This window comes from Bos indicus, chromosome 14, assembly GCF_029378745.1.
Source record: "Bos indicus isolate NIAB-ARS_2022 breed Sahiwal x Tharparkar chromosome 14, NIAB-ARS_B.indTharparkar_mat_pri_1.0, whole genome shotgun sequence".
Classification (NCBI taxonomy): domain Eukaryota; kingdom Metazoa; phylum Chordata; class Mammalia; order Artiodactyla; family Bovidae; genus Bos; species Bos indicus.
The window spans coordinates 66,684,929-66,709,082 of NC_091773.1; the positions used below are offsets into that span (position 1 = coordinate 66,684,929).

The 24,154-nt window shown below is 45.2% G+C and overlaps 1 protein-coding gene and 1 non-coding gene across 2 annotated transcripts in view; one reads left to right on the plus strand and one right to left on the minus strand.

Annotated features, from left to right (window-relative positions):
- The first annotated feature begins 3,988 nt into the window (after positions 1–3,988).
- Positions 3,989–4,092, plus strand: LOC139187043 (U6 spliceosomal RNA). The gene has a single exon (XR_011570745.1). It is a non-coding gene; the product is annotated as a U6 spliceosomal RNA (small nuclear RNA).
- A 5,715-nt stretch (positions 4,093–9,807) lies between these two features.
- LAPTM4B (lysosomal protein transmembrane 4 beta) overlaps positions 9,808–24,154 on the minus strand; it is a 62,028-nt gene continuing 47,681 nt past the window's right edge. Inside the window, exon 7 of the mRNA XM_019973820.2 lies at positions 9,808–10,400. Coding sequence (XP_019829379.1) covers positions 10,323–10,400 — 78 coding nt within the window. The 3' untranslated portion in view covers positions 9,808–10,322. The remainder of the gene's footprint in view (positions 10,401–24,154) is intronic.

Sequence of the window (24,154 nt, forward strand, 5' to 3'; positions counted from 1 at the left end):
AAGGTCTATCAACAGATGAATGGATAAAAAAGGCATGGTGCATATATATAATGGAATATTCAGTTCAGTTCAGTTCAGTCGCTCAGTCGTGTCCGACTCTTTTCGACCCCATGAATTGCAGCACGCCAGGCCTCCCTGTCCATCACCAACTCCCGGAGTTCACTCAAACTCACGTGCAAATATTACTTAGCCATAAAAAGGGATGAAATTGGGTCATTTGTAGTGATGTAGATGGACCTAGAGTCTGTCACACAGAATGAATTAAGTCAGAAAAGCAAATATTGTATATTAATGCATACATGTGAAATCTAAAAAAATGATGCAGATGAACCTATACAAGGTTCAGATGGTGATGATGATGCAGGTTCAGATGATGCAGATGAACCTATTCCTGCCGTACAGGAATAGAGGCATGGACACAGAGAACAAACATATGGATGCAGGACATGGACACAGAGAACAAACATATGGATGCAGGAGGGGAGGACAAATTGGGAGATTAGGACTGACATATATACCCTACCATGTGTAAAACAGCTAGTGGAAAGCCTCTACACAGCACAGGGAGCTCAAGTCAGTGCTCTGTGATGACCTAGGGGGTGGGAGGGGCGCTGAGGGAGGGGATACATGTATACACGTGTACACGATTCACCTTGCTGTACAGCAGAAACTAACACAACACTGCAAAGCAATTATACTCTAATTAAAAGAAAGAAACACAAAGGATTTCCCTAATGATCCAGTGGTGAAGACTCTGTGCTTCTACTGCAGGGGGCACAGGTTCAACTCCTGGCCTGGGAACTAAGATCTCAAATGCCACGCAGTGCAGTCAAAAAACAAAAGTGAAAAACCAAACTACAAGACATCACTTCACACCCATGAGGATGACTGTTATAAAAAAAAAAAGATGAGCAAAAACAAGTGTTGGCAAGGATGTGGACGAACTGGTACCCTAGTAACACTGCTGGTAAAAACATGAAATGGAGCAAGCACTGTGGGAAACAATTTGGCAGCTTCTCCAAAAATTAAGCATATAGTTACTGTAAGATCCAGCAATTCTACTCCTAGGTATGTAGGAGAGAGAAAGCATATGTCTATACAGAATCTTGTACACACATGTTCCTAGCAGCATTATTCATAATAGCCAAAAAGTGAGAACAGCCTTCATGTGCACCAACTGATGAATGGATAACTAAAATGGAACATTATTTGGCAATAAACAGGACTGAGATGCTGATATGTGCTACCACGATGGATACATCTAGAAAACAGCATAGCTAAGTGAGAGCTAGATCACCCAAAACTGCACGCTGTATGATTCCATGTCCAGAACAGGGAAAATCCATCAAAACAGAAAGTAAATTAGTGGTTGCCTTGAGGTGAGAAGTTTGGGGGAAGAAAGGGGAGTGATTCTTTATACATGAGAAGTTTCTCTGAAGGGTAATGGGAATGTTCTAAAGTTGATTGTAGCGATGGTTGCATGACTGGATAATATTAAGAAATCATTAAGTCGTGCAATTCTATGGCATGTGAACTGCATCTTAATAAAGTGTGGGTTTATGGGGAGATGGTAGGTTTTAATTCTGGGTCCTCACATAAACACGTTTTCATCTCTTTTTGAAACAGACTGCTCCTCTTCCATGTTTGCACACCCCTCTCGGAAAGCTCTCCCTCCTGGAAGCAGGTCTGTCGCACATGGGCAGGAAGGGCCTCTTGCCCCGTTCCTCAGCTCCTATTCCTGTGTTCTCACACACCGGTGCTGGAGTCTGGACTCCTCCTCTGATTACTGTTTTCCACCGCAGGGCTTGCCAGCTGGCGGGGACTTCTGGGCTAGTGTTTGTGGTCCCCGCCACAGGGAAACGCACAAGGCTTTCCTGATGGGATCTTGAGACTACTCTTGTAAAGGCCGAAAGACAAACATGCTCTATCACACACAGGCCTTCAGGGGTTTTATTTAAATCTGAAGTGCCCAGGAAGTAGAACGTATCAGCTGGACTTGAGTTGCAAGTTGGCTGTTTGGAATTTTCCCTCATGTCCCCAAGTCCTCAGAGTTCCAGAGGGTCTCAGACTTGGTTATTCATTGTTCCAACAATACACTAATCTACTAGGAAAGAGAAAGGAGCAAGTTCAAGGGAGCCACACATCTAGTGATTTAATGTTTCATTCAGAGCCCTCCTGCATTAAATTCACACAAAAGAACTCGATCACAAGCATAGAGCTAAGAATGCCATTTCCCCTTTGAATGTGAACTGCAGCAGGGCGTCATCTATCCCCTCATCTCAGCTGTCCTTTAATCTTTCTTGAGAGATCAGTCCTTCTATTTCTGTGTTGCTGGGTTTTGCCCATCACCTCTACGACTTCTAGAGGTTGAGATGCCACCCCACTCCCAACCCACAGTAAACACACTGGTAGGGTCTGTGGAGAGACCTCTCTTTGTTCCCTCCTACTGTCTACAGGAATGAGGTCTTTTTATTCCCCCAGGGGTCTTTTCTGGAAAAAAGTAGTCTCTGTGGAGCTTGCTGCTGCTGCTGCTAAGTCGCTTCAGTCATGTCCGACCCTGTGCGACCCCATAGACGGCAGCCCACCAGGCTCCCCGGTCCCTGGGACTCTCCAGACAAGAACCCTGGAGTGGGTTGCCATTTCCTTCTCCAATGCATGAAAGTGAAAAGTCAAAGTGAAGTTGCTCAGTCGTGTCTGACTCTTAGTGACCCCATGGACTGCAGCCCACCAGGCTCCTCCATCCATGGGATTTTCCAGGTGGAGCTTGAGTCCCCCTGAATTGTTAAGAATTTGTCACAATCACCATGGGTGGGGTTACAGATGGTTTTACTTGCTCTCCTATGCTTATTCTATTCTTATTCTAGTGACTATGTTTGAGCTTCTTCTATCTGCCAAACAAATGCCAGGCGCTGGGGACAGAACACTAAGGAACATAGACACAGTTTCTAATCTACTGGGAGAGGACAGATGAGAAAGGTGACAGGAACCAGAATGTAAGGTGTGCCTTGACTGGGATGCTATGGTATGTTATGTATGAAAGTGAAAGTCCCTCAGTCGTGTCTGACTCTTTGCGACCCCATGGACTATACAGTCCATGGAATTCTCCAGGCCAGAATACTGGAGTGGGTAGCCTTTCCCTTCTCCAGGGGATCTTCCCAACCCAGGGATCGAACCCAGGTCTCCAACATTGCAGGCAATTCTTTACCAGCTGAGTCACCAGGGAAGCCCAAGAATACTGGAGTGGGTAGCTCACCCTTCTCCAGTGGGTCTTCCCAGCCCAGGAATTGAACCGGGGTCTCCTGCATTGCACACGATTTCTTTACCAACTGAGCTATCAGGGATGCCCATGTTATGCTATGGCAGAACAGAAAACGAATCCCTCCCAGACTAGAGGGTCACTGAAGGCTTCTAGAAGGCAGTGACATTCAAGATGAGACCCAAAGGATAAATTATTGGTTTTATTTTCTATTTTTTCTTGCAATATATTACTTATACAATTTTCTTTCCGCCTTGTGGGATCTTCCTTGAGCTGGGCCACTGCAGTGAAAGTGCTAAATCCTGACCACTGGACCACCAGGAAACTCCCTTATGTAATTTTATTTTTAAATGCACAAGTTTACTGATGTCAGAGTCAGGCCTGGATTCACTCCTAAGATGTTCAAGGAAGCTGGTTCTCAGGGACACAGATGATTTAGTGTATTAACCTCACAGGGCGGAGGAAAACCTAGAGTTTCGTGGGAGAGGGCTATATTCTCCCTCTGTTTGGCAAATGTGGAAACAGACCCTGTGAGAGAGGTTTTCTGGGGCAGGCAGGGAAGGAAAGAGAGTTGGGTCTCAAGGCCCCAGTTATTCCTCCAAGATACTGTAAACACATTACATCACTAATCTACTCACTTATGCTTGGAACGTTATTGCACACAGTCGTCTTGAAAGATAAATCAGTCCAGGAACTTCCCCGGTGGTCCAGTGGTTGAGAATTCACCTGCCAGTGCTCGCTTGGGCAGCACATAGACTAAAATTGGAACGATACAGAGATTAGCATGGCCCCTGTGCAAGGATGACATGCAAATTCATGATGCGTTCCATATTTTTAATAGATCACCAATGGGAATTTGCTGGCTCAGGAAACTCAAATGGGCTCTGTATCAACCTAGAGGGGCGGGATGGGGAGGGAGGTGGAAGGGAGGTTCAAAAGGGAGGGGGTATATGTATACCGATGACTGATTCATGTTGAGGTTTGATAGAAAACAACAAAATTCTGTAAAGCAATTATCCTTCAATAAAAAAAAAAAAGAATTCATCTGCCAATGCAGGGGACATGGGTTAGATCCCTGGTCCAGGTAGACTCCACATGCCGAGAAGCAACTAAGCCAGACACAGCTACTGAAGACTGTGCTCCTAGAACCTGTACTCTGCAACAAGAGGGGCCACGACAATGTGAGGCCAACTCACTGCAACTAGAGAAAGCCCATGCACAGCAACGAAGACGCAGCCAAAGAAGAAGTTAAAAAAAAGATAAACTAGTGCATTTTAAAGTGTGTCTAATGTTCTCAAAAGGAAATCGCTCACTTAAAACAATTAACTGCTCCCAAAGGCCCACCTCAGTTGATCTTTCTTCCTATCTGAACACTTTCCTTATGATAAGAATTAAAAGCTGATACTCACAGAACATGCTTAAGCCTAAATAGAAAATTGACAGCTTTGTGTAATACAAACCTCAAGTAAAAAAATCCACCCCAAGTTTACAAACTTTATATGGCTTTACATGACTTGCCTTCCTTCTTGTAATGTCTTCATTCCAGTTAGTAGCAATCAACCTTGTTAGTAAGAACCGAGAGGGTTAGTACAGAATTGAGATTCTTGATGTCTCAAAGATATGAAATAGATGCTTAGATGGACTCAACTGGACTCAACTGGCAACAAAATCCTGACTCTGCCACGTACTGTGGAAACTTGGGATCAGTTATTTTCCTTTAAAAGTCTGTTTCTCCATCTGTAAGATGAGGATAAACAGTAACTGTAAAGTGCTTAGCAGCATGGCTGGCACATAGAAAGGTTCAGGGAGTAGTCAATGTCATTCTGCCAGATGAGGTAGAAGCCACAGGTCTGGGGGCTGATTAGGGAGAAAGGGACAGGCAAAGAGGCCCTGTGATCTCAAGTTGGGGGTGACAGGAATGATGGGGAGACCACTAGCAGATACAGGGGTCAATATGAGCAGATTTGGGGGAAGAGGAAACAATGCTTCATCTCAGGCACAGTAAATATTTGATGTCGTGATGTCATTAAGAGAAGACTGGGAGTGTTGATAAAAGCAGGGTTGGCGCTGCCATTATTATTTATTGCAGGGGACCATATGCAGGAATATGCAGAAGACCCAGGTTCGATCCCTGGGTTGGGAAGATCCTCTAGAGCAGGGAATGGCAATCTACTCTTGCGTGGAGAATCCCAAGGACAAAGGAGCCTGGTGGGCCGTAGTCCACAGGGTCGCAAAGAGTCGGACATGACTGAGAGACTAACACTAATCTGCAGGAAAGAAAGATTTAATTTAAAAGACATAACATGACTGCAGCAACAAAAGATGCTTGCTTCCTGGAAGAAAAGCTATGAAAAACCTAGACAGCGTTGTATTAAAAAGCAGAGACGTCACTTTGCTGACAAAGGTCCATATAGTCAAAGCTATGGTTTTTCCAGTGGTCATGTATGGATGTTAGAGTTGAACCATAAAGGTTGAGCGCTGAAGAACTTATGTTTTTTAACAGTGGTGCTGGAGAAGACTCTTGAGAGTCGCTTGGACAGCAAGGAAATCAAACCAGTCAGTTTTAAAGGAAATCAACCCTGAATATTCACTGGAAGGACTGGATGCTGAAGCTGAAGCTCCAATACTTTGGCCACATGACCTGAAGACCTGATTCATTGGAAAAGACCTTGATGCTGGGAAAGATTAAAGGCAAAAGGGGAAGGGGATGATAGAGGACGAGATGGTTGGTTGGCATCCCTGACTCAATGGACATGAGTTTGAGCAAGCTCCAGGAGATAGTGAAGGACAGGGAAGCCTGGCATGCTGCAGTCCATGAGGTTGCAAAGAGTTGGACACGACTTAGCAACTGAACCAATGTTTAAAAGAACTAAAGAAATTATCTTGCGAAAGTAAAATAGTTAAATAAAGACACATTTGTTTAGCTAAAATGAATACTGGAGGAAACGCGACATCTCACAAAGGCCCCCCCACACACAAAGCACACCGTCCTTTCTGCTGGTGGGTCACGCAGAGAGCAGACCCAGTGTTCCCAGTCTTTCCAGAGCCAGGGGTTTTTCAGGTGGAGACCACAGATGGGAGCCTCATCAGCTCTTTAGGTCTAGATTGGAGGCCCCAAACTTAGGGTCCCAGGAATCTGGCACCTGTTGTTGGTTTTCTTTCTTCACAGCAGGACTCGATATGCCAGAGAACTGAACCATGACTAGCAGACAATCTGATGGTACATTCACTGCCAGGCTCTTCTAAGAGAAATGAGGCCCCCACTGCTGGCTAATTACGCCCATCTACCCACCGTCACACAGTTCCTCTCCAAACTCTCTCTACTGCAACAATATACCCTGGACAACTTGCCCAACACCAAGGAATATATATGTTCTATTTGCTCAGCTGAAGAAGATCCCATGATAATAAATTTTACTTAGTAAGCAAAAACTTGTTGTATCATGTTTGTTGTTAATGGCTTAAAAATTTATTGAAGGATAATTGCTTTACAGAATTTTGTTGTTTTTTGTCAAACCTCAACATGAATCAGTCTGCTAATGGTTTTTTTAAAAGTATGTGTTTAAAAAAAAAAAAAGTATGTTAGGTTTTAGATGGGATAAAATAATAAAACTTTAGTCCATCATGCTGTTTTGAGCCAAACTCTTCATTCTGAAGCAGCAGCCGTTTCCTCTACTTAGGGTCGTATCGATGCAGGTAGAGAGCTAAGACTTTTGCTTTGATGTCACTTCTCCAGGGTTGGCCAGGCAATAGATTCTCTTCTGTCTCTGTACACGACTCAGCAGCAGGCATGCATGGGCTTTTCAGCAGAAGGTTGCAGACCTGGCTGGCTTCCACACACCAGTCATTTGGCAGAAAACTTGGCCAGCAGGCAAAACACTTTAAGTGAATTTCATGGGTGTGGAGACATCTATGCAATGCCTCCTTTCTCCTTCCCTTTTAGAACATGCATGTGAGCTGCCCAAAACCCATTTTACCCAGAAGTGGGTTCTACTTCCGGTACTGAAATGTCTCACTTTACACTGGCTGTCCTTTGGCGTTATGCCTCACCTGCCCTCTCCCCACCAGAATGTAGAATTTTGTCTACATGACCAGCGGCAATATTAACAGTCACAATATTTAGGTCGTTTTCCAGATTGGTTGCAAAAGCTAACATTATATTTTCAAATGGAAATAGTGTTTTTATAAAAGATCCATTTGTATAGCAGGATTTTTTTCCTCCAATGATGACTCCAGTGATTCACATATAATACATCCCTTCCACGGAGAAAACTTGAATGCTTTGTCTCTAAAAATGATCTCTTGAGAGTATTACTGAGTACTGCTGATTAATAAACTAAAGTGAAGGTGAAAAGACAAATACAATAAGGTGTGGTTCAGCTAAGCAGTCAAACTAAACACATTTTGGGACCATTAGAGTTTAAAAAAATAGGGGGAGAAAGGAGGGTGGAGAGAACCTGTCTGGCATTATGCAGAACAACAGGATGGGGACAAGGGATTTGGGGGAGATGCTGCTTATGTGTTTACGTAGAAAGAAGGTACAGGAAGGGGAGCAGTGAGTCAACCGGCCCTTTCATGTGACGCAACATTCTGGAAACCCGACTGGCTCGTTCAATGGAGGCTGGATTTCTAGAGTGGGCAGACCCCATCTAAGCCCAAAGATGTGTTTTTCTCTTCCCTCTGTCCAGCAAACACTCCAAACCCTCCCACAGGCTGCTTATCAGTGGGCCCATTTGCACATCTACTGGTGCTGGGCTGAATATCCATGACCTTAAAATAGGGTTTGGGGGTTTCAAGATGAAAAAACCCAAAGATCTCTCATCGGTTCTCAAGAGTCAAGGGACCAGAAAGTATATAAGCATGAGAGCAACTGAGGTAATGACTGTTGTTGTTCTCTGCAGACGACAAAACAGAAGAACAGAGCTAGATATTAAAGTGGGGTTTCAAATACATTTAAAAGAGGTATGTATCTGTATTAGACATGAAACAGGGACAGGGACACAGCGAACTGCTGAGTATGCTCTGGAGGGTCACTTTAATCCAAGCCATCACCTCTCCACACTGGAGACATGAAGACAATTCCTTACTCTGCCGAGGTAAGGATGGGGGCAGCTTCGGGAGTGAGCTTGAGATGTCACATCAGCAAGGCCCACTAGCATCAGCACCTGTGAGGTCTGAGTACGACATGAATCCTGTGGTCGGTGGCACTGAGTGTCATGTGAATGAGATCCCCTCTGAGGACCCTATGAAGGGAGTCTCAAAACCAGCATTTTTCTCCACTTGATCACGTCATTTTTCATAGTGTAAAACATGATTAAGCAAAGTGCTGGAAAATCACAGGGAGTAACATGCAAACGACTGTGACTTCCCACGTGCCTTCCAAGGGATCAGTGAAACGATCTGATAGGCCTTTTCCATCCGTTAACAACCCTGCATGTGTTTAACTTGGTGGGAGCTTCAAGGAACAGAATTTCTGAGGTTGAGTGTATATGGAATACTAACGTGATGCACCAAAAGAAATGACTGAGGCTGATTCTCAGGGATAAAAACCACCCCCCCTTCACCTCTTATTTTTTCCTTACATTTCCAAATTATCTGAAACACCTATCTGGAAACAAGCCAAAATCCCTCCTATTTTAACCTCCCTTGGAACACAAGAGAATCTAAACAGCCTGTTACAACTGCACTGCGGACAGAAAGCAATCAGATTCGAAGCAGCTGAGTTGGCAGAGGCGGGGTTAGGAATGCTGCAAGTTCATGTCTGTCCTCTCCCTTTCTCTTGGCCCAAGATGCTCTGATTTTATCAGCATGAAGATACTAAAAAAACACCTATGTGTGAGACAAGCCATAGAGCCTCCTCCTCGGGCCAAATTCTGTGTCTAACACAGTCCCAAGTGGGCAAGAAGTGTTTCCAGGCACAATCACCAGAGTCAAAAGGTGGTCTTCTTGAATGTGGGAAAAATCTCACTTTAATTGCAAACCTTCATTTATAAGCACATCCAATAGTGAACAAAATGAAGAGCTGTGACTTTTGAACATGTGAATGTATCAAAAATCTCTGGAAATTCAGGTAGTCAAGACAAGGCTATTTCACAAGGAAAGCAACCCCCCTTCCAGCCCCCACCTCCCATTTTTCAGAAGACTTTTAAAAGATCACAAAGCATACTCAGAAGTTCACAGTAGCAGGTTGCACCTTGTAGGGAGAGAAGAAAACCTTCTTTCATATTGGTAGATAAATATGTATCAGTAATTCCACCTGACAAAGGTTGGTGGTGGGTGTCCTCCCCAAGTCAGGCGAGGGCAGAACACTGAGCTAGAGGGGTTTCTGAGCAGGGACAGGAAAAGGAGAGGAAAGAGAGACTTGACAGCACAAAGGACCAAATCCATCAGTCCCCCCGACACGCCACACTGTGACCCCAGACGCGCGCGGACAAGAGCAGCCAGCAGGGCGGCCACCGACTGTCTGCCTTGCCATGGATTATCAGAGGGTCTCACAGTCAAAATCCTTGACCAGCAAACTCAAAAACCGTCACCAAATTTAAATCATAAAGTAAATGTCTAAGGAAATTCTTGTTTTATTTATGTATTTATATGGACTCCTTACACAAATAACATTCCTGTTCTCCTAAGGGTTTCTTCTATAAATTGGAATGGCCAAGGAAAGCACTGTCTAATTTTGACTTGATTATACACGTTCAAAAGAGAAAGAGGGAGTGAAGAGAAAAGCGTTGGAAAGTCTTCGACTCTGGGGCTCAGCACGTACAACAGACGTCTCGGACTCGAGATTCATCCGGGTTGTTGGGTAGTTCCAACGCCGAGGGAAAACTAGGGGAGCCCACCCCACCCCACCCCACCGAGAGAATTTCTACAGCTACTCTAGCAAGGTGCTCCAGCTAAAGCATAGGTTTCAAACTACAGAGTTTCAACTTAACATCTAAAATTTTAAACTGTAGCATTTCTGCAACAAATAAGCTCAGAGAGCTCATCTCAGAAGAAAAATTAAAGAACTATTGCTCTGATGAATGACAAGTCTGGCTGTTGCTCTCATGCTGCCCAACTTCCAGGCTCAGGCAGACACGTACGGGGGCGGCGGCTCCTTGGTGGCGCTGTTCACAGTGGCATCATCGTACGGGGGTAGCAGCACCTGGGAGGAAGAGAAGACAAGGGTCAGAGGTTAAAGGTGCGCACCTGCTCCCCTGGGCTTCACTTTAGCTCAAGTTTCTCCATAACGTGTACAGGTATCAATTGTTCAGCAAGTGGCTAGATTTTGGGGGGAGGAGAGATTTTTGAATCCATCAAGTGAAGGAAAGAGACCTCTGGCCTTCTTTTGAGTTTTCCAATCCTTTTCCACTTGTACCTGGATGTCACAGTGCCCGAGGGGGGTCAGAGGGGTGTGTTTCTAGGACAAGGAGTGGCTCTGAAGAGGAACAAAAGCTCTGGGGTGACATGTATGTGTGTTCACAGAAGTAGGGCAGGCGCCTGACTCACCACAGGGCCACATGTGGTGAGACCTGGGCAGTGAAGTGGGAAACACAAGAGCTCTGGTATCATCCTGGACTCCAAGCCAGGACTCAGCCACATCCTATCAGTATTGCCACGGCTAAGCAAGCCAATCTCCGTTTCTATGTCTGCACCACAGGGATCCCTGAGAATTAGAGGTCTAAAAGACAACTCACATGCTGTGCTACACATCTGACGAGGCTGATGTTATCTGTAAATGGCGGGAGAGGAAGCACAAAAATCCTAAGCTCATGAACAACCTTTCTGTTTACATTTCAAGGACAAAAATAACTGCACGTAATCGCTTATGAACTATCAATATGAGAAGACACTGGCTGACTTTGACTTTGCAGAGTATTTACAAAACAGAGAACATCAACTCCGTGTGACTGGCCTCTAGTCAACTAACATTTACTGTACACCTACTATGGGATGGTTCCTGCCCTTAGGAATTCAGAGATGAGGTGTGTTGAGACACCCTACCCAACTCAAGGTCTTTGTGGAAAGAGAAAGAATATTCACAAATTAAGTGGAACACAACAAAACCACATTTTGTTATTAATACTTTTTCTATTATGGACATGACTTAAAGTGGTAAACATCTATCAATTCCATGAATTGCCATGCCATCTATCTATCCCCTTGGGCTCCTAGAGGACACTAAAATTCTCAAGTTTCTCTTTAAGTTTTGTGTACATTACTCCCACCCCCCACCACACATACACGCACACTCACACAAACTCAATATACTACACTATTTGGTTTTCTCCTTTTCTAGTGTTTCAACAAGTGCCGGGCTGCAGTCCTGTCTTCCTTAACCCAGGGTCTGCTGGCCAGTAGGCACAGTGTCAGGGGAATAACTGAGTGCGCTGTCCTGCAGGCCGGCCCTGGAAGACTCCGTATGGTTGGTGGGGCGGTGTGGAGCTGGGACACTGGTAGTGGGCATCTGCATGGTCAGGGTCCCCTCAGGAGACAGAAACCACCCCGTGGTTTGAACAGAGAAAAGTTTAACAAAGAATTACGGTATGAACAGGAGGTCGGAGGTGCAGAGAACTCAGAGGAACAAAAAAGGAGAACACTGACAGCTAAGAGTGCTGACTGAGGGAACTCACGGGAGGAACATGGAAAGGGGTCTCCCACAAAGGCCGGGGAATCACTGTCAGAGATAGTGTGGCTGAACTCACTGGAGTAGAGAAGCCTCCTGGGTAGAACCAGGCCAAGTGAGCAAACCACCTGACCGGGTGTGGGGAGGCGGCCGCAGAGGCGCTGTTCACGGGGAAGGGGGTTGCCGCTGGCCCTGGAAACTGCCTGAGAGGAGGTGCGTGCTGGAGCGCTGCCAGGGAGACGGGCCGCCTGTGCCGCTGCCCTGGGGGCCACGGACGTAAGATCTGAACGCTGTGGGGCTCGCACGAACTGGGAGGGAAGACGCCTTCCTCCTCTGGCGCCCTCTACCCGGGAGGCTGGACAGCAAGGTGGCGGGCGAAGGTGAGACGTCACCAGGAGACCAGGCCAGCTCCGCGTGGCTAACGGGGGTGGGGAGGAGATGGACTTGGGAGCTGCACCCAGGGGAAGTGGGTCACCCAGCCGGAAGCAGGTAACTGGGCTCAGCACCCACAAGAACGTCAAACGGGTCTGAGAACTGTTCCCGGAAGCCGTGGCGACGCCGCACCTGTGTGAGTCCTTCCCCCTGGGCATTGCCCAGGGAGACTCAGGGCGAGGGCTGGGCTGCTGCTGGCGGCGATGGAAGGGAAGAGCACCCAGGGCACGCTCAGTACAGGCGCCCGTCCGAGGCCAGGAAGCGTCCCTGTGTGCCCTGCATCCAACAAGCCAACGCTGACTGACGACACAGAGGGTGCTGGGTCATGCCCACCCCCCCTCCCCCACGTGAACACACCTCACTGTCTGTGGAGGAACATTCGTTCTAGAGAACTCGAGAGACTGCTCTTTGAAGTGGCCCCTGCTGAGACTCTGCTAGCCCTTAACAGCATTATGAAAGGGTTTACAGGGTGCAAAATGAGGACCTTATTTAATTTATGGAAGTGGATTTACACCTTTTCCATGTTAGGTGAAAAATGGAAATTTCATACCTCTCCTTTGTAGCCATATATGACCCACTTAAGATTACTATGAAGCCAAACGCCTGTGACTTTGTAACTTTACTAAGATCTGTGTTTTGTGTTTCGATGCACAGCCTGGGGAGGGCAGCGATGGGTGCATCATGCTGATGAACCGAGATTGAGGCGCGGGTGTGGACAAGATGTCCAAAAACAAACAGGACAGCTGAGGTGGGCTGGAGGGCAGGGAAGCTCCTCGGGAGGATGAGCTGGACCAGGCAGAGAATGAAGAGGGCCACCCGGCAGGTAGGGAGGCGGGGGCACCGGTGTAGGGAGGGGGCTGGGAGCAGAGCGCTTCCTGGGAACCCAGGGGCTGTGATGGGATGCTAAGGGTGGTATAGAAGGGGCGGGAGAGACAGGCCAAGGTCAGAGCACAGAGGGGACCCCTGTCCCCCTCGAGGAGCATTTCCGGTCTCTGGGAGCAGCATGTCCACTAGGAAGCCTGACAGTCTCAGCTGGAGCAGAGCATATTCTCTAAAGTGACAGCCTGGCTCTCTGCAACTGCACGTCTGACCTGAGGACTCAGCCTCCAGCACGTGTGTGTGAGTATGTCACACATGTGTTAAGATACAACCAGCAGAAACAGCTGTGATCAGCAATAGAAATATTCGATTTTGCAAAGACTCGGCGTTGGCTTTATGCTGCACCACCTCACTGAGCAATCAGCTGCTTCCGATCTGTCACTTTCCTTAGAGGAGTTACCATAAAACACAGTGAGGCTACTCAAAAAGAAGTGAAATCAGCCATCACAGCCAATTTATTTTTGTTCCCCACCAGGAGCCAAATGCAACACTCAAAGTTTCCAAAATGTTCACAGATGATTAAACACAAAACTGTCTTGAAGAAGAGAAAGTGCTGCAAATTTGTCTTCTGCTTGCCAAAAACTTATTTTCACATTAGGTTTGGCCGTATGTCACTATTTCTTGCTATTTACTTTCAAGCTCATTTTCAAGTTTCATTATCATTAGCATCCTCATGGGCTTTCTCTCTCAAATATTCTGTTGCCTTGGACCCTAGATCCAAAGTCAAGGTGCCTGGTGAAGATACTGACACCCTCATACTTGTCTTCACCTCCCCGTGACCACATACTAAATGCAGACCAGAAAATACTCTTCACAGAGCACTTCATACTCCTGAATTATTTTCAATGAACACTTCTCCAAATGGAGCTGGTTTTAAATTCTGAAGGGATAGTGTCATCTTTGTTTAAGCTACATGATGTTAATTTTAATGATTTCAAGAAAGCGTTGGTGAAATGAGGATTGCCATACTGCTTCTCTTACAGTGTGTTAAAACTGACTGCAAACACTGGCTATTGTCCTTTTCAAGTAAAATCAATGAAGCAACTTGGGAATCTGAGAAAATAACTGTAGGATCAGTTAAGATAGAAAATGCCAATTAAGATGCCCTACAACACAAAACTTAACAGAAACCTAATTATTTTGACATGATTAGAAGCCGGCATTTAGTTAAGCCCTGTTTTTTTTTTTTTTTTTAAGAAATTTGATCATTCACACTGAATGGCCAAAAAATAATCTCTGAAGACTAAAAATGTATATCATGCCCTACCTTGCTATCTAATAAACAGCAGTTACTCAGTGAGTTCAAAAATTGGCAAAGGTGTATGTCAAGGCTGTGTACTGTCACCCTGCTTGTTTAACTTATATGCAGAGTACATCATGTGAAATGCCCAGGGGGATGAAGCACAAGCTGGAATCAAGACTGCCAAGAGAAATAACAATAAGCTCAGATATGCACATGAAACCACCCTTAAGGCAGAAAGTGAGGAGGAACTAACAGCCTTTTGAAGAAGGTGTAAAGCTGTTTTAAAATTCAACAATCAAAAAGCTAACATCATGGCATCTGGTCCCATTCACTTCATGGCTAATAGATGGGGAAACAATGGAAACAGTGACAGACATTATTTTCCTGGGCTCCAAAATCAATTTAATCAATGAAATTAAAAGACGCTTGCTTCTTGGAAGGAAAGCTATGACAAACCTAGACAGCATATTAAAAAGCAGAGACATCACTTTGCTGACAAAGGTCAGTATAATCAGAGCTATGGTTCTTCCAATAGTCATGTATGGATGTGAGAGTTGAACCATAAAGAAGGCTGAGCACCAAAGAATTGATGCCGTCTAACTGTGTTGCTGGAGAAGACTCAAGAGTCCTTGGACTGCAAGGAGCTCAAACCAGTCCATCCTAAAGGAAATCAACCCTGAATATTCACTGGAAGGACTGGTGCTGAAGCTGAAGCTCCAATACTTTGGCTACCTGATGTGAACAGCCAACACATTTGGAAAAGACCCTGATCCTGGGAAGGACTGAAGGAGCAGGAGGAGAAGGGGATGTACAGAGGATGAGATGGTTGGATGGCATCACCAACTCAACTGGGACATGAATTTGAGCAAGCTCTGGGAAATAGGGAAGGACAGGGAAGCCTGGTGTGCTGCAGTCCATGAGGTTGCAAAGAGTTGGACACAACTGAGCAACTGAACAACAAATCAATGAGTGGATAAAGACAAATGCATTATATATTGCAGCCATGCACCACTTCACTTCAAGCAATATTCAATACAACCAAGCTCTAGTCTAACCACAGACCCCAGGAATTTGTCTTAATAGGATCTCAACTACAGATTGAGTGTTTGATGGTGGAACTCCCTTTCATGCAGATGGAAAATCCCTCTTGTCAATGACCCCAGCAGGGCATCTGCTCCTTAGGAAGATTAGCATCTTTTAGTATCTTTTAGTATCTTTTTTCATTGGGAGCAGTCATGCTAGGGGACATGCACTACCAGGAAAGTAGCTCATCATTCATTTCCATTCAACTCAACAAATATGGAGAGTGTTATAAGGGGATCTTCATCCTCAGCTACGTCAACATACAGAACAGTTGGAGGGAGAAACAGATTAACATCAAAGGTTGCAAAATGGAACACCCTAGAATAGAAGTGATTCCAACTGGCCACACTTCTGCAAGTCATTAAAATTTGGAAAACTCACTCACTCCATCAAACACTAGGAAATGATAAAATGCTTAAGAGTAAAGAATTATGTATTAGGAAAAATAGTAAATGTAGTTTCACTGTAGTATCAGAGTTAAGGTTCTGAAGACTTATTCGGAACTCTATGGTTGATAGGATTACAGTGTAGGTAATGTTATATAAATTATCTTTCGACATTCACAAAATTATGTGCCAAATTTTATATGTGTGCATTTATTTTCCTGGGCAGAGTGTTCAGAGCTCTCATCAGATTCTCAAAGAACCATCCAAGATCCTGGGGTCCTGGACTGTAGGGGAGGGGGGTGCAAGGCATAAGGCAAACTGCAACGGCAGTCTGTCTGCTGGTCTACATCCTAATAAGGGTGAAACAGGTTAAGAAGAAATCAAGGCCCGGGATGAGGGCCTGTGGCACCTCATCCACCCTGGAACAGGAGAAGCCTTAGTTTAAAATAAAAAAAGAACTGATTGATTATCTCACAGAGTCAAACATCTGGGAAATATTACTATGTAGTGGACAGATCTGATAGATCACAGCAAGGTAAAAGGTTAAAAACTCGGCAGCTGAAAAAACAAAGCAATGTTTGCTTGGGGGCGGGGGTGGGGGGGAGAATTGTACAAGAACAGGGATGCACATGACAGACCTCTGCACTGAGCAATATTTTCTTAAAATCAAGGAAAACACTAACTGGGGATGTAACAAAAAAATCTGATGTGACTGTATTAGGCAAATGAAGGCAGTGGAGAATATAGGGAGAATAAAACTTAAATCCTATCCAAGAAGTCAAAAGGGATCTCAAATTGATTTTTAAAAAATAAGTACTGTAGATGAAATACAGAGGTAAATACCTGAAGAAACGAGTTGCCAATGTTTACTTCTGGACTGGGAAGTGGAGAATGGGCAAGAAAATGGCAGCAGACCACTGAGAAATAAACTTTGCACTACCATGACTTTTAGCTACGCACATGTTATACTGTGTTAAAAATAGTTTTAAAATAAAAGAATAAGCATAACAGTCTTGAAGGAAAGAAGTCAATCATCAAAGGGCAACTTGCAAATCTGAGGCCAGTGGGCAGGCTCAGGGCCACCGCATCCCTCTTGCTTCCTGGCCAGTGGGTAAGTTACACATTCGCTCTGAGCTTCTGCAGGGGTCCGGAAAAGGATCCCAACTTGCTGGAGATGATTCGTTAAAGCCAGAAAGGGTGGTGGGCACAGGACACGTGTAGAGCAGGCACTAACAGAGCAGCCAGGGAGCACAGTGCAGTTGGAGTTCCCTGCCCAGGAGTTGAAATGTGTTTTCACAGAGCAGCTGGTCAGGGGGGCCTCTGGCCTGTGTGATATTCTCCTCCTGTATTGTGAGACCCAAGCTCATCTAGGGTGCCCCAAACACCAATGGAAACTAGAGAACCAGGATGCCTTGAGGGGCCCCCAGGAAACAGATGTGAGCCCTGGAAAACAAAGGACTTCCTCATTTAATACATGCTCTTCACGCCACTCAGGCCCAGGCCACTAGCAGCCCACTGTCTGGCTCTGTCCTGTCTGATTTATTTCTATGACTCCCTAGTATGGCAAGTTCAATACCAATCGGACTCCTTTTCCCCATGATTTCTCTCTCCCAAATGTTTTCTTGTCATTCCACAGAAAGCCCAAATAACCCCAGGTTCAGGTTCAAATCACTTCCAGAGATCTGAAATATTCTAGCCATAATTACCAGAGAAGGCAATGACACCCCACTCCAGTACTCTTGCCTGGAAAATCCCATGGACGGAGGAACCTGGTAGGCTGCAGTCCACGGGGTCGTGAAGAGTCGGACACAACTGAGCGACTTCACTTTCACTTTTCACTTTCATGCATTGGAGAAGGAAATGGCAACCCACTCCAGTGTTCTTGCCTGGAGAATCCCAGGGACGGGGGAGCCTGGTGGGCTGCTGTCTATGAGGTCGCACAGAGTCGGACACGACTGAAGCGACTTAGCAGCAGCAGCAGCAGACACAATTATTCTTCTCCTCTGAATTATGCTATGCAACTGTGTGTGTGCTCAGACGTTCAGTCATGTCTAACTCTTTGTGATTCCATGGACTGTAGCCCGCCAGGCTCCTCTGTCCATGAGATTCTCCTGGCAAAAATACTGTAGTGGGTTGACATCTCCTGCTCCAGGGTATCTTCCTGACCCAGAGATCAAACCCTCGAATCTTACGGCTCCTGCACTGGCAGGAGGATTCTTTACCACTATTGCTCTCTGAGATCAGACAAATGAATTGTTTTTAAAATAAAATAAAAACATCAGTTAGATATTTCCATATTCTTTATAGATAATATGAAGCCATAAGAGTAACACTAGAAATGGCAGTAACTATAGTACAGCACTCTTCTGAAGCACTTACATAAGCAGCTTATCAATTAAATTGTATCGTCTCTTGTGGTATTAACTGTCTTGTATGTTTACCACTCTCCCCTCCAAAGTTTCTAAAGGAGAAGAGTCTTACATTTCCATGTCCTTTGTCAGCACAGGCTGTTAAGACAGAGATGTGTCCAGATGGGAGTTCTTTCATTGCATTTCAGCTATATGGCTGTGGTCAAATTCTAGCCGCAATCGGTGGTGGTGGCATGAAGCACTAACACCTTCAGCTTCCATCCTTATAAAATGGAAACCACAATTGACACTCGTCAAAAGATGGTGGTAAAGGCGTCAGGAAGGCAACACACCCAGCGCACAGGCTGAGCACCTGGGCGCTCAGTAAACAGAAGCAATGCTCCAAAACCTGCAGGACAGCCAATGCAGTGTCATTCTAACTAGTTCAACTACACCCCTTCCTTAAGAAAGCGACACCAATGAACATTCTCCTCACAAGCGGCTTCACGTGGGTCACAAAAGGAGCTCCTCTCCCCGCCTCAGCTCTGGTGGCCTCGGGAAGCGCGGCAGGGTGACATGTAAGGGGCTCTGAGCCACAAGATGAAGCAAGCAGACGGTTGGATAAAAGCCTCAGGGAAGGTCACTGAACTGACGGCCGATTCGACCTAACTCTGGCTTGCTCGCTCGCTCCCTCTCAGGAACCCTGACGGTGTTTCCATTCTTGACCATGAAGGATATGTCCCAGGGCCCAGCAGAGGAACCATGAGTAACTCTTCTGGAGAAGACCTTTGAGGTCACGATTCCTTTGACCTCAAAAGCTGGGAGTGGACGTGGCATTCACCTCCCCCAGAGCTGATCTTCCCACCCAGCGCCCCTAGCCTTCCCCTCTTCCCTCCTTTACCAAACTTCACAAAGGTAACTGAAGCAAGAGAAAGAAGACAACACGGGCACCGTTCCCCTGCAGGCTGCCACGTCTGCAGAGGTGTGGGCACCTCTCATTTAGTTACGGTTCTAAAGTCAGAAGTGCCTGCGGCTGGAACACCACGTCCATTCATTCACTCCTCACCCCAGGACGCCCGAGCAGCCACCAGAGGGCAGCTGCTGTGCCTGGTGCTGGGGAAGCAGATGAGGACTGAAGGCTGGAGAATGCCCACCGAAGAGCTAGGGAGAGCATATGTGAACTGTCCCCGAAAAACTGAGAAACACCGGCAAAGGTGTAGATGGTGTGCTTCAGCTGAAGACCTGGGTGCTTGAGATTACAAGCGATGAGCCTTGGAACAACAGGCAAGACCCCAGCCGGACTTGTCAGCAAGGTCGGGAAGAGGAACCACTGTCTTGACAAACTCACAGTCCTCCCCACCAGCAGAGGATGGGAGCTTTGGTGATGCCACGTGCAAGAGACACCCGTGGGCATACACAGGCGAGCTTGCACAAAACCATCTGCCCTTCGCTCTCACCGAAGTGTGGACAAATAAAGAAACCACCACTATAAACGAAAACTTCCTTATCCTTTTTTTTTTTGGCTCCTTTGAGGGGAAGGAGGCATGGGGCACGGTGCTCGTGACAGCACCACAGCTCATAAAACCTACAGCTGTTGATGACACATCAGTTAACGGTCCCTCGTAGCCGCTTCACAAATAAGATGAACTCGGCAGGATGAAGTTATCACTCCTCTCCCTCCTCTGGCTTCAAGAAAATATTACAATGTAAGACTGTAGAGCGGAGATTGATGTTGTTGGAGAGAAAATGCTAAATCTGTTCTTATTTATTCAAAGGACAAAAAAAAAAGGCAAACCATTGGCAAACTCAGATTTAAAATATAACCCCACTTGTTACAAATGACTGTCACATAGCAAAGTGGGAATGACATCACAGTTGGGAAACACTACAGTAATAAACAGCATAAATCCTGAACACTTTTAAATGTGGGGATGACAAAACCAGATTTACATTTCAGATCCATTTGACAGCAACAGAGAGAAGAGAAAAAAAAACAAAAAAAAACTGAAGAGAAAGTAGAGTTCAGGACTAGAGGTTAAAACCCTAATCCTAACAAATGTAAAGCTGACTCTTTAGTTACAGAGGGTTCCCAGGTAGCGCAGTGGTAACGCATGCACCTGCCAATGCAGGAGACACAGGAGACGTGGGTTTGATCCCTGGGTTGGGAAGATCCTCTGGAATAGCAAATGGTGCGTGTGTGTGCTCAAGTCATGTCCGACTCTTTGCAACCCCAAGGGCTGTAACAGCCCACCGGGCTCCTCTGTCCATGGGATTTTCCCAGGCAAGAATACTGGAGAGTGTTGCCATTTCCCTTCTCCAGGGGATCTTCCTGACCCAGGAACCGAATCTACGTCTCCTGTGTCCCCTGTGTTGGCATGCAGCTTCTTTACCATAGCACCACCTGGGAAGCCCAGGAAATGAGAACCCACTCCAATGCTCTTGTCTGGAAGAATTCCATGGACAGAGGAGCCTGGGAAGCTACAGCCCATGGGGCTGCAAAGAGCTGGAGGACACATGGACACACACAGAGTTGGACACAACTGAGCATGCAGTTGTCTATTTTTTATAGACAAAAAAATTTTTATAGAAAAAAATTCTGACCTTAGAAGATGTGATAATGTGAAAGTACACAGCCCAAAATCACTTGTATCATTTACAGGCATTAGAATCTAACAAAGGTCCATTTAAATTAATCCCGAGTAGTCAAAATTTTTATTTATGTCTTCACCATTTATTACACCCCTAAGAGTCTACAATGCACCTGGTTTAAAACAGGCAACCATTTATGTGGCAGCTTGGATGGGGGGAGTTTAGAAGAGAATGGACACATGTCTGTGTGTGGCCGAGACCCTTCATTGTTCACGTAACATGGCCATGACATTGTTGTTAATTGGCTATGCCCCAATACAAAAGAAAAAGTTAAAACAAACAAACAGGCAACATTTACATTATCACATCTGCCCCTTAATTTAGGCCAAAAAGCAAAGGAGGGATAGTTGAATCATGACTCTCCAGGATTAACTAAAATTGCCATTTGGGCATTTCAGACAGGATCATCACAAAAGAAGTCCGACTTTATCAGAGACATCTAAAATAACTGTTCCCAAACTTTCTAAACACTCCCACCTGTAACACACACACACACACACGTTTAACTAAAGACACACATACACATAACCATGTATTTTTGATTCTAAGGTACACGTTTTTATACATTTTAGCACCTGAATTTAGCCTGCGCTTTGTAACCCACAGCACTTGACAATAAGAAGCACCCAAAATAATAGTGCAATATATAGCCAATGGCATCTCATACTCAATGAATTCATCAGGAGTCAGGAAGAACATAAATGAATTTGGAGGACTCTAGTGAGGACCACCCACGCCCCCACCCCTGACTACAGAAGGAGAAAATCCTGACTACACCAGGAGTTTCCTGGTGGGCCTAGGTTCAATCCCTGGTTGGGGAACTAAGATCCCACAAGCCACGCTGATTTTATCAATTCACAAAAAACCACTATAAATTGATATTACAGGAGGAAGTCACGATTTCCCTTAACTCTCAGCAGAGAAGCTACTCAAAGTCTTTCATATTATACTCATATAGAATTCATACCTCAAATCTTTTGAATTGGGTCAACAGTCCTCCCTGGTGGGATATTTGGGCAGGAAAACACCAAAACAATATAGTAGCCCCAAGAGAAAGTTAAAATGCAATTCAGGGTCTCATGTTCAAATAAATGTATCTCGGATACTGACATCTAAATATGTATACATTACCTTGATCAAAATAAATATCTAAAGAATTACATTTTTTATCTAAAATGAAAACACCTGACGGCTGAGGCGGGCGAGGGAACGCTCTGTGAGCTGTCACCATAGAAACCCGACCACAGGTTCCAGCCGCTCCTGGCACCCAGGCCTGAATGTGCTATGCCACCTCCTGTGCCCACCTCTGCAGGACAGGACTCGACCCTGTCTTCCAGGGGCTGCCTGCCTGGCTGGGCTCAGCTGCCTTGCTCAGCAGCTGCCAGGGCCCTCTGGACTGGAAGGACTTCTTCAAACTTCAGATCCCCCTTTTACCTGGTCTTCTTCACCACACACTTCTTCCATCCATCCCTGGAATCAATGGGAAGGGAAAAATGTCTTCTACTTTGTTTTCTACTACTCAAGAAATCAACTGCTTAATTTCTACTAGAATCTAATCTGTTGTCTACAAGCTTTGCTTTTTCCTAGCTGGAGCACAAACTTCTATATTCTGCTTTTAAAAAACATCAAAAGCCTTTCTTCTGCTGTTTACACTGCTCATGATTTTTATGGCCATAAGGACGTCTTATCAAATGGACATGCCTTTATTAAATCAAACCAGTTCCCAATTATTAGACAATGAGATTAGATACTTCTGCTATTAAAAACCAATGCCAGGGGTTCTGGTGGCTCAGTGGTAAAGAATCCACCTGCCAATGCAGGAGATGCGGGTTTGATCCTTGATCTGGGAAGATCCCACATGGCTCAAGGCAAACGCCACAACTACTGAGCCCACGTGCTGCAACCACTGAAGCTCTAGAGCCTGTGCTCCACGAGAAGCCACCACAGTGAGAAGCCCACGCACCGGAACTAGAGTAGCCCCAGCTCAGCGCAACTGGAGAGAAGTCCTCACACCAGTGACGACCCCGCACAGCCAAAAACAAAATTAAATAATTTACAAAAACAATGCTACAGGACATCTTAAACATATATATATATATATATATATATATATATATTTAACTTTGGCTTCCTTAATATATATTCCCAGAAAATTTCTCAGGATTTACAAGATAAAATTCAATGTCTTTGTCCCCAGAATAAAGTCAACATGAATTCTATTTTGGACATGTGGGATAAAATAAGAAATCAAGTTCTGAGTGTGTTTTAAAGTAAAACACAATGAAAGTGGAGGGTGATTTTATTCTTGGTTCACTGCAAAGCTACTCTTATACTTTTCTTCACTTGCTAGTATAAACAGGTTACAACTAAGCAACTGATTAATATTCTTTATTTAGGTTCACAAGAAACTGAATTATTTGAACTCTTCTTTCAGAAGCTTTAGGTGTCAAAATATCATCAATGTGTTGATTTGACTGCTGAAGATATTCTCTGGATGAAGTAACTGTAAAGTTATATGGGTCAGAGATAACTTTCAAGAGATTAGGATTTTTTTTTCAAATGCTATATTTTACTGAAGGAAGGAAAGAAATATGAGCTGAGTTAATGGCACGCACTGTCCGATTGAAGCATGGAATACATTAAAGCAGGGAAAATGCTTCCCAGGGAAAATCTGAGCGGGTATCCAGGCCATGATGTTTTTCTATTAGAACCAACAGAGAAATCTATCTGAAGCCACGTGCACATATGAAGCTGAGTTACAGAAGGCGGGGCTATTCAGCACAAGGGAACTACAAGAACCTACTGTTTGCACAGGGAACTCTGCTCAGTATCACCTAATAACCTACATGGGGAAAAAATCTGAAAAAGAATACATATAAGAAAATATATGTATAAATACATACACATACATGTATCTAAACAAACAAGGCAGCTGCCTCGGGCGTTACCAAGTTTATTTTTAACTTTCCTTCCACCTCTTTCTTTAAGCCACCCTTCCATTCCTTCTTCTGGGCTAGAGAGCAAAAATAAGCAAAAAAAAAGTCCCCCTGCTCTGAAAGTTTGTGACTTTTCCTTGAGAGGAATCATCTAAACAAATAGCTTTCCTGCGCCTCTCCTGTTTGTCCAAGCCCATCCCGCACCCTGTTAGGGAGGAATGAGGGCCGTGGCCGCAGCCAGGCCCAGTGACGGTCCCGGAGGACCATGGGGCGAAGAACAGGGCTGGAGCAGGGCTGAGGCGGTGGTGATCACTGGCCCCGCGCCCCAGGTCTCACC